General features: G+C 41.9%; 1 protein-coding gene across 7 annotated transcripts in view; it reads left to right on the top strand.

Annotated features, from left to right (window-relative positions):
* Positions 1 to 44: 44 nt before the first annotated feature.
* LOC107065093 (nucleolysin TIAR) overlaps positions 45 to 10658 on the top strand; it is a 418517-nt gene continuing 407903 nt past the window's right edge. For 2 of the 7 annotated variants that reach the window (XM_015318424.2, XM_015318423.2), the window contains exons 1-2: positions 45 to 543; positions 1002 to 1311. In XM_015318424.2, coding sequence (XP_015173910.1) covers positions 1060 to 1311 — 252 coding nt within the window. In that variant the 5' untranslated portion in view covers positions 45 to 543; positions 1002 to 1059. The remainder of the gene's footprint in view (positions 544 to 1001; positions 1312 to 10658) is intronic. The other 5 variants (XM_015318426.2, XM_015318425.2, XM_089174049.1 and 2 more) reach the window with 3 other exon arrangements.

Below are 10658 nucleotides of genomic sequence, written 5' to 3'. Positions count from 1 at the left end.
GATTACGCATAAGCGATCGAAGGTGATCAAGTTGGGAAGAAAAGAAAGTAGCAAGATCCCGGCCGCAGGGGATCCCGAAAGGAAGGAGGGTACAGCTGAGGTGGTCCAGTCCGGCTTAACGATCGGTGTCAGGAGGCCGAATCAGTCAGGCAATTCAGGAGGGTGGGTGCAGTGGTGCAGTGGTTGCAGGAGGGCCAGCGAGGTTGGGGTGGCCTCGTCTACAGGCGCGTTGCCACCAAGCGCACCGGGCCCCGGGGCTGCGGTGGTGGGCTGCCTGCTTGGGGTGTACCCGTGTTCTCCCTCCTCCACGGGGCCCAGGGGGCCCCTTACTCATCACCACCTTCAGGCTATACCGGCACCACAACAACAGATCGGCTGCCGTGCCTGTTGCTGCGCGCATACCAATCACCAACCTCCTTCAGTTCAGCTTACTAGCCAACGGGGCGGCCTATCGCTGAGGGTAGCGAGGGTGGCGTCCACCACCTCCGTCCGAGCCGCCCCCTACGCCCACCCCCAGCACCAAGGGCTGGGGCAGGAGTGCAGGTAATGATAAATCGCTAAGATACATTCCTACCTTGACTTCGATATCTCTATATATATTATACATATATATAAATATATATATTTATATATACATATATAATATATATATATATTACTACTTTACTATTATCATCACCAAATAATACTACTTCTACTACTACTATTGTCGTCACTACCACTACTTCTACCACCACATCCGTTACCACTGTTCTTCGTCGTCGTTCTCGTCCTCGACGTTGATCGATAAGATAGAATCCTAATAAAAAAATAATAACCAAACAAAAAAGGCAATAATACGTAGTAGCACGTCGCAAAAGTAAGATTAAATCTAAAATTAGAAAGTACAAGTTTTAAATCAAAAGTAACTAAAAGATAAAGTTAAAAAAAAACAACAACAATAAAACAAACACGATCGATGGACTAAAAGAGCTATCCAAAACCAAAAACGCACGAAAAAGGTGTAGGGAGGAGACGGGGGCATTGGGTGGAGGTGGTGCGCACATCCTCGGCAGCCCGATGCTGTTCGTCCCGTTCACGGTGCCCACTTTCCCTGCGACGCACCATCAGACGACTCATCCTGCGCATCAGACGCACCATCAACAGCTGCAGGCCTCCAACCAGAATCCGGTGCAGCAGCCGCAGCAGCTCAACCAGCTGAATCAGCTGAGTCATCTGAACCACCAGGGCATCGTGCCGGCGACAACCAATCAACCGACCGTACACAGCACCAGCTGTTCGCCGCAGCAACAAGCGACTACACCGAACAAGGTAAAAAGACTGCACAACCGCTAGCGTCCTCGCTCGACAGCTACCAACTTTCGCTCGCCGCGTGCTTTTATCTCGAGCGGATCCTTAAAAAAAAATTAAATAAATAAAAAAGAAAAAAAAGATTTTTGCAGCAAGTAGGTATGTCATTAACGTAGGTAATTGGTCAGCTTAGATTATAGACGCCTAAGTAAACTTTTACATGCCAAATGTTATCTCGAACACAAGGTAGATCATTGTACGAAACACGTCCTATCACGAATGCTGTGCTCGGTAGAATGCTCCTCAATCATAAAACACACATTATTCCTCCTATGAAGTATCCGTCTGTCGTGTGTGTACGTTTTGCTTTGTAACGAATGTTGCCATATGAAGTAGGTACACATATTTCCTCTGCTACTTATAGTACTTGTATAGTTGGCTCGTATGTTAAGTTAAAGCGGTGATGCGTGTATGATTGTTTGTATGTATGTATGTATGTGTATGTGTTTTAAATACACGTATCAACGAATGAAGTTATCGAATATTACGTTCAAATAAGGATCGAGACAATTTTATGCACTTACCAGCTATGTTTGCTTTTTACTCAATCGGTCACTGTCATTGGCAGTGATTATAAAAATATCACAACAACTTTAATGACTCGTAGATCATTTATCATCCCAAAAACGAAATATCGCTTTGAAGAATACGTATTGCCGGTTGCCTTATGTTACTTTAATTAGTAATGGAATGGAACTAAAAAAAAATACAAAGAATTGAACGATTGCTCGTGAAAGTAATTTTATCGATTCAAAAGTTTAGGTGAAAGTACAACAAGGCGTACACTTACGTCACATTTGTTAGAATCACTTTTAGTTCCTTACCGAGAGAAACCGATATTTTGCTAGGATCGTTTCGTAGGAATATTACGAGCACAGTGTATTGACGATAACATCGATCCTGATATAATACGTACTCGAGTATAATCGATACTCATTGCTACGTACATAGGTACATTGGCTACACGTATCGTCTAGCGTATCGCAAGAAGAACAGGAGCAATCGGTATCGATTGTGCATCCAACGAAAGCACTATAGCGATACATATATATTTCTACGATATTTTTCGTTTCCACCAAAGAGTGCAGCCGGCGGGCAAGCACATAGAAAGAGTTCTTGCTTACCGGTATCGGATCGTTTCTTTCATATTTCTCGCTCGTAGCTCCACGTAGCGGGGCGCGCTTTTATTATCCTGGCGTGGATTCAAGTCAATTTTCTTTAGCGAGCTATAACTCGCCTTTCGGATTCTTTCGAAGAGGACTTTCGTTGCGATGACGACGTTTGCCGTAGCGCGTGGTGGCAACGTTGGCAGCGAGAATGCGACTTAATTTCTCGAAACCTGGCACCTCGCGTTAGTAGTCCGCGTTACCCTTTTCCGGGCTAACTCTTCCAGCCCGTTTCGCGTCTATCCCAATCCTTTCCAAACCCTTGTATCGCTTAGCAAGATCGTTCTTACGTAGACCGAGTCAACTTTTGGCGCCCGCTTGGATTTCCGACGAAAAGACACATCGTCTAGTCGACCAAGTTATCAATTATCTGTGTACACCCTGTGAAAGCTATAGGACGCGACAGTTAAACATTGGGAAATAGAGATGAAAAGAAGGAGAAAAAGAGACAGAGAATATAACAAAAAATAGACTCTTTTCTGTCTCAACAATCCAAGATAAAGAAGTTTACTTATTTAAGACATGGGACAAGAGATAATATTTCTCTCTGGATACGCATGTAGGTTAAAAAGATCGTTTTATTTTTAAAGAGATTAATGATTAGGTGAATACTTTTAATTTAGTTTTTCTATTATAACGATTCGTTGATCATCATTTCGTAAAGAGAAACAATATATTTTAAAATTAGTAAGAAAATTCGTACGAGTTTTACAAAGAGATCCCCAACTTCCCGAATAGGAGCCCACTTTAAGAGAAATCGAAGAAGAAGGAAGAAGAAGGTGAAAGAGGGAAGGATAGAAAGGAAAAGGAGAGAAATAGTAGAATTTCTAAAGCGGAGGGAAATAGCTGGCGCGCGTTGGTAAGAGAGAACGAGTATAGAAGGAGCGGGAAGACTTTGAGAGTTGTTCGCGTAACTTTATTAATTAAAGGCCGTTAGTCCTTGTTGCTCGATACACCTTATATACCTGCTACGGTCGTGGCTCTCTTGTGTAAAGAAGACGAGATCCCTCATCCCAGTACGTACCAACCCCTGTTTCTTAGTGCCTCTATATCGACTCTTCTTCGGGTATCGATCATCGTCTCTGTCCATCGTAAATTCCGATGGATCACACTGTAATTTAATAAGATACTATTACGCCTTTGGAGAATCGAATGAATCTTGCATGATGTCGTTGTCTTCCCTTTGCTTTTTCCAGTTCTTATTTTTCTCTTGTTTTTTTTTTTCTTTCCAACTCTCTTCGAACAAACAACGAAATATAAATGATCAAATTTTATTTACATAAGTAATTATTAATTAACAAAATAGCAAGAGCATTTAAACATTTTCATTACATAAATATCTACATTTTTCCTACCTGACTAGGAAATAAACTGACTTATTCTATCGCATTTGGTCTACTTCGATACAATTCTCATACATCCATCAACCATGATGTCACAGAGCTTTGCCAATCCAATTTCGTTTCTTCTTACACGATCGATTCGACTTCATAGATTGTTCTACTTCTTGTAAATTTCTTTCGACTCCTATACTGTTCCTATACGAAGGTAATTTTTTCTTTCTAAGTTTCGGACGTTGGTCTCGAGAAAAAATAACGAAGAGTCTCGTGCCATGTCATTAAAATAAAATTAGCTAGACAAAAGTGAAAAAGAAAAATGAAAACAAGCGAAGAAACTCATTTTAAAAGTGGCAAAGGGTGTAAGGATGAGGAAAGATCGTGGGGGTAGATGGGGGTGAGGATAGGGAATGTCGAGTGAAGCCGACAAGAGAGGGATTGGACTGTGTAACCGTTTTGAAGGAAAAGAGACGCAAAAGGTTGCTCCTATCTTTCGACGAAAGGGATGACGAGAATAAGCGCGAACGCGAGCTGGCTGTCTGTGCCTGGATGGCTGGTTAATGCGCGCGCGCACGCGGGGAAGATCAAAGCGATGGAGATGATTTCATTACGACACGCCACTCGTCTACTCTGTTGAAATATCAAAAGAGTCGCGGGGGCTCCATACAAGTATGGCAGTCGTTTCCACAGACTCAGCGTACCACGTAGCGTGCCGCCAGTAACTTTCTAGCACAATGCTTTTTCTTATTCGTTTTTTCTCACGAATCACGAAATGAAGAAGGTTTGTTTGTTTTAAAAACGTCTTTTAAAACGTAGAATATTAGTTTGCTTGGTATTATATTATTTGAAATAACGTACGTGTTGAAATTATTAACGTTCAAATTAGATATATTAATTAACAAATGTTTTACTTCGTTAAAGGTAAAATACATTTTCAACGATATTCATCGTCTACGTGTTACATCACAATTATACGCGATCAAATGACTTAAAAACAATTGTTTTATTTAATAAAATAATACAGTCATTTATTTTTCTTCTTATCACGAGTACATGAATCCAAACGTAATATCGTCAAAACTACACCGGTCGGTCGATTGTTCTTCATAGACGTTGAAAAAGGATACATTTAAAAGACCATCTAGAAAAAATATCTAAATATACGTAGAGACAAACATAGTACTAGGTCGTACGGTGCGAGGAAACTTATCATTTTTAAACTCGATTAACTTTCTTCACCCAGGCAGATTCGACGATTTTCCGCGGGCGGAATGGTACCGCAACGGCGAGCTCGCGTTTTCCAGGTTTTTATTCGGTTATCTTTCATCGATGCTCCGTCCGTATCGTATTCGTTAAAGGGGTGGCAGAGAATGCCGGAAAAAGGCACGACTGTAGATAGAAAGAGAGAGAGGGAGGAGATGGAACGGGAATAAAGGGATGAGGAACTGGATGAGGAACGGTATTAGGAACGGGATGGTTTGTGAGATGGTGCTCCGCCGATATGGGGAAAGGCTCTCGCGTACGGCTGCACCGCAATTTCGCGGGATTTCAATAGCTTTCTGATATCCAAGCTCTTTCTCTCTCAGATCGATGTGCAACGTCGTTTAGAGTTTTCGCGCGGTCATGGGCACGCGTGCGCATGGTACCAACCGATAAAGAGAGACAGAGAATCGAGAGCTTGAATGAGAAGAACAGAGAGAGGGAGAGAGAGAGAGAGAAAGTAAAAAAGGTATAGAACGAAAACGAGGTGGAGGGATGGGGATACACGGCGAACGGGCAGTAATTAAAACGAAATTCCTAAAAAGGAGCAGCAGCACGCTCGTAATGGATACAACGCGACGGTAACAGGGAGGGATGAGGAGGAGTCTCTCGACGGAGAGAGATAGAGAGAGAGAGAGAGAGCGAGAGAGAAAGAATAAAGGAGTAGTGGGGAGGTTATCATAAAATTTTACAAATGAGCGTCCCGAGGCTCACTCCCTCGCGCGCTGGCTTACATAGAAGCCAGCGGGCCACGCAAAAATAAAAAAGTATATGGCAAAAGTAGAGGTAACAAAAATTGCCGAATAGCAGCAGAGAGAGTTTCAGAGCGGCCTGGTCCCTCCCTTTTCGTTCTCGTTGCTACCCCTTCGCCATCGACTCGAACCCCCTCTGTTACTGTCGCTGTGTTCGCGAACCGCAGATACAAACAAACAGTACTTCCCTACGCGAGAAAAAGAGAAAGATAGAAGTAACAAATGCCGGACATTTACATTTAACAGCCAGGGGTTTCCGAGGCTCACTCTCTCTCTCTCCCCCTTCTTTACTCATAACATCCCTTTCTCTTTTTTCTCTCGTCTTGCACCCTTTCGTTGCTCGCTATCGCTAACGAGAGAAACGAGAATGCTCCTCTCCTGCACGTGCGATTCTTCGGTGGTACTCGCGTTACGTATTATGGTACCAACGGTTAGTGTACAGGAGCATCTCGGCACTTGCAAATTTTCCGCTTTTAAATGTTAATTTTGGCGTAATCGATGGCACTCTGTCCGTAGCGAGGGTGCTGGACGATACGATTCCCGGGTAAAGGATAGCCGCCAATGCCCTTTGCCATTTGTTTCCGCCCACTCGCGGCAGCGACCGCTTTGCCACGAGTTGTTCCACCCTTGTTCGGCATATTAAGTAGGATGCTCGATTACCCCCGTTCACCCTAGCTACTCGATTTTTTTTCTCTCTTTTATATTTATCAATATACATACATACATTTTTTTTAAATTTCTATTTTTATCTCACCACGCTCGCTATTTCTTTTTCGTCTCATGATTGAATTTCCTAAAAATTGATTTTATAAAATATATAAACAAAAATCATTGAAATGTATAGCATTATTGATGATTTATTTACCTTAGAACTTTATTATCCGATTATAATTTCTGATCGTAAAGAATAACGATCGTAATCATTGTCGAGTATAAACTAAACGTAAAAGCATCACGATGAAAGTCGAAAATTCTATACTTATCGATCGATCGTTCTCGATCGATCTCTCTTTCTTTCTCTTTCTGTCTCTTTCATGGACCATTAGACCGTAAAGAATTCTCGTGGTTGGTCACGTCAATCCGTGTAAGCGATGCGCGCGATTGCTAATCGGATAATCGTCGTCAGTGAAAACATGACAGGAATCGGATATCTGCGAGTTAACTTCCGAAAGGGTTCTCTACGATACAGCACGTTCATTTTCTCTCTCTCTCTTTCTTTCTCTCCGCGTCTACATTTTCCTAGGAGAACGAGTGTCCAATTATTGTTAACCGTCCGATTGTCGTCCACCCCACGTGAAAACCGTACAATACGCCGATCCAAGGTAAACCGTGACATTCAACTTAATAGAATTAGAAGATATCGATCTTTGAAAAGTTGAAATGCTACTAAATGAAAGCAAATAAGAAGAAGGAGAATAAGAAGAAGAAGAAGAAGAAGAAAAGAAGAAAGAGGAGGATTGCTAAACGTTCACCCTAATGTCATTAGGCGATCTTAAAGTGCGGAGGCTCTCCATGGCTAACTCGCTAAAACTACGTTTAAAACTTTTCCTTCAACTCGATCTTTTTCTCTTTCTTCTTTAGTAGATCCATTGTATCTACCATGGGAAAATAATATAGCTTCTGGTGATATCGATGTCTCCTACGCACGATATCGTGCTTCTTTTATTATTCATGAAATTTTTCCGGAGCTTACGTTCCTCCTTATGAAATCAATACAAACGATATGCGACAGAAAATCCATCTTCGAGAAGCAAAGCAACTCGTCGATTTTTCTATCTTAAAAATAAAAAATAAAAATAAATAGGACGCGAGACAAGGAAACGCGTATTACGTTTTTTTCTTAGAATCGTTAGAAATTCAAATACGTTGAGTGGGCTTTCGTAACTCAGATAGAGATATTTTTTTTGGGCAGAACGAATATGATATTATTATTTCTCTCCATTTTTTTATCTTTTTAATTTTTCGTTTGTTTTGCCAACGTATCTTGTAACGTGCGTTCAAATTTTCAATGCCGGATGCCACGAGAACAAAACACGTTGGAGACTGAAAGTGGTCGACAAAATCGTGAGAGGTCAAAGGGAAACGTTGGAAAGTGCGAAACGGAAAGAGAAATAGAGAAACACAGAAAAAGAAAAAGTGTAAGAGAGAGAGAGAGAGAGAGAGAGAGAGAGAAAAGCAAGATGGGGTTGAACGACTCGTTATGCACGAAACGCATTACTTTTATCTCGACCAAGCCGAGAGTGGCGCCGAATTGCAATCAATTTTTTGTCTTTCTTTCACATCTTCCCGCAGGCATCGCTCATTCTCTTTTACCCTCTCACTCTCTCTCTTGCTTTTGCTCGCTTCGTAGTCCAGTCGGTTCCATTCCTTTTGGTTCCGTTCAGAGTCGATCCCATAGCGGCTCTGTCGCGGGCTGCTCCGTTCGTTCGTTCGGGATGGCTGGCTGGCGTTACCCCTTGCAACTAGAATTTGCATCCCGGATCCCACTATTTGCATTTCAATTCCGCGAGACTCTCGCCACCGTTCTGCCGTCGTCGCCGTTGCCAAACGATGGATACAAACATAAATACGAATTCAAGAGTCCAAGCGACAGACTATACTCGTTCGCATAACTTCGACGAACATAGGAGTCCGGTAGCCTTCATTAGCCTCGGTTTACGAACGAGACGCGATTTCCTACTACACTTGCATTCTCTTTTATCTTTGTCTATTCTCAGTTCGGTTATCGAGCTCATATACTATAATATCACGTTATATCACTGAGTATGTTTAAATAAACGATAATAAAATAGAGAGAAAGAAAGAGAGTGAGAGTAAGTACGACAAAAAAAAAATGGTTGAATATTAAAGTCGTGTCGAACGATAATGAGATTAGAAATCCTACCTTCTAAATGTTACGTTACTTCTTAATGAATTTACGTCGAAAGTTAATAAAGCCGAGTACTTGGGGAAAATTTGAAACGACATTCGAATACACGCTGGTTATATAAAAGAACCTGTTAATCGGCGACACATTAATCGTTTCGATTAAACTTTTAATTACGGCCAACCACGTTAATTAATATTCGATCGATCTAGAGTGTGAGGGAGGAAGGGCAACCAGTCGAAGTAAGCGAATCTACTATTGGTATTAGTATAGTCTCACTCTCTCTCTACTCCTTTGCTTTCATTCTCTGTCTCTCTTTCTCTCTCTCTCTCTCTCTCTCTCTCTCTTATCCATTCTCTCGCTCTTTGTGAGACAACTGCAATAGTTTGAGCACATTACATGTTAAACACAGATCGAGCTCGAGCACTTTGGGCGATGAATCGCTTCTAAGCAGAGCTAAGACGAGAGAATGCTTTCTCTCTCCTTCTCTTTCTCTTTCTCTCTCTCTCTCTCTCTCTCTGTTTCTCTAAATTCTACTTTCTCGTCGAGCCATTGGTGCGAAGCGAATATACTATTCGCTACTTCTAGACGTTATATTCTATTTCTCTCTTTGTCTCTCTCTCTCTCTCTCTTTCTCTTTCCCTCTCTCTCTCTCTCTTTTCTCTCTCTTACTTTCGAGCAAACTACCAAACTTCGTCCGCATTCCCAACCATCGTCATTCCTTGCTACATGCGGAGCAAAAACGTTAATACGACGTCTCTCCCAAAGTCCACGTCGGACTATATTCTGTGATTTATCTACACAGATGAACGCATGCCTAGACATATCAACGCTTCTATATATATATACATAGATGTGTGTACCAACACAAATAGAATTTGTATAGAATGGCAACGGTATTCCCGGCCGTTTGTACTTTAGCATAAAAGCAACGCCTCAGAGATATTACGCAAGCAAAGCCACGACTGTCACGTAATAAATTCGTAGACGTCGAAAATCTTCCAATTACGAAGTAGAAAAAGACGGAAGAAACCTTTGCAATTTATTTCAATATTTTAATTCGATATTTTAATTTCGTTAGAAGAAGTGTTACGACGTTGAATGACCGTAGTCTAATAATGAAGCCGAAATTATCGGTTTGTCTGCTTCCATGAAGATAAGAGTTCATTGATTATTCTTATTCTTTACATCTAATCGTGACTTTAACATCAAATTTCTAACGTTATTTGTCTTAACTATATTGGTTGATATATTTAAATTTAATTCTTCTTCTTTTTTACTATTCTTTATCGAAAATCACTCTTTTCGTTGTACCTACAATATTTCTCATTTGCTCAAGTTGGCCAAGACCATTAAGTACGCAACGTGACTTTCTACCGTCTCTCTTTCTCTATTTGTTAGATGGCTAGCTGGTTGGTCAGTAAAAAAGTTAATACGACTCGTCTCTCTTGCAACGTGTCCACGTTAGAGTACATCCGGTGATTTATCCAGGCTGATGCACGCTCGTAACCGCGCGTACGCCACGCTGGTATAACTAAACCCTTCGCTCTGGAGAGCCCCTAAGGCGATGCTCTCTTCGCCGCCCACCGTTAGATCGATCACATGTGCTTCCTCCCTTTCCCTTTCTTCCCTTCTCTCTCTCATACTCTCTCTTTCTCTCTTTCTATGCAACACGGAGTCGGCCGATCGTGATCGTCAAAGGGTCGCTCGCTCGTAATCAGTCGTGCGAGGGCTCACGCACGTCCTACCGCGACTATCGGGGTCGTTAAACCCCACCTCCAACCCTTTCCAGTCATCCTTTACCCTTCGTATCCAACAACCCATCGTTCGTTGCAACGACGTAACGGACTGCTCCGTCAACTGGCTACTCTCTCTTGCACTTGGCTGAATCTTTGCTAGTTAAACTCGAGATAGTGATATAGTCTCG

This window comes from Polistes dominula, unplaced genomic scaffold (assembly GCF_049000335.1).
Source record: "Polistes dominula isolate Pdom_NZ unplaced genomic scaffold, Pdom_raw_medaka contig_28, whole genome shotgun sequence".
Taxonomy (NCBI): Eukaryota; Metazoa; Arthropoda; class Insecta; order Hymenoptera; family Vespidae; genus Polistes; species Polistes dominula.
The sequence above is the reverse complement of the archived record's forward strand: the minus strand, read 5'-3'. Positions and strand labels throughout refer to the sequence as shown.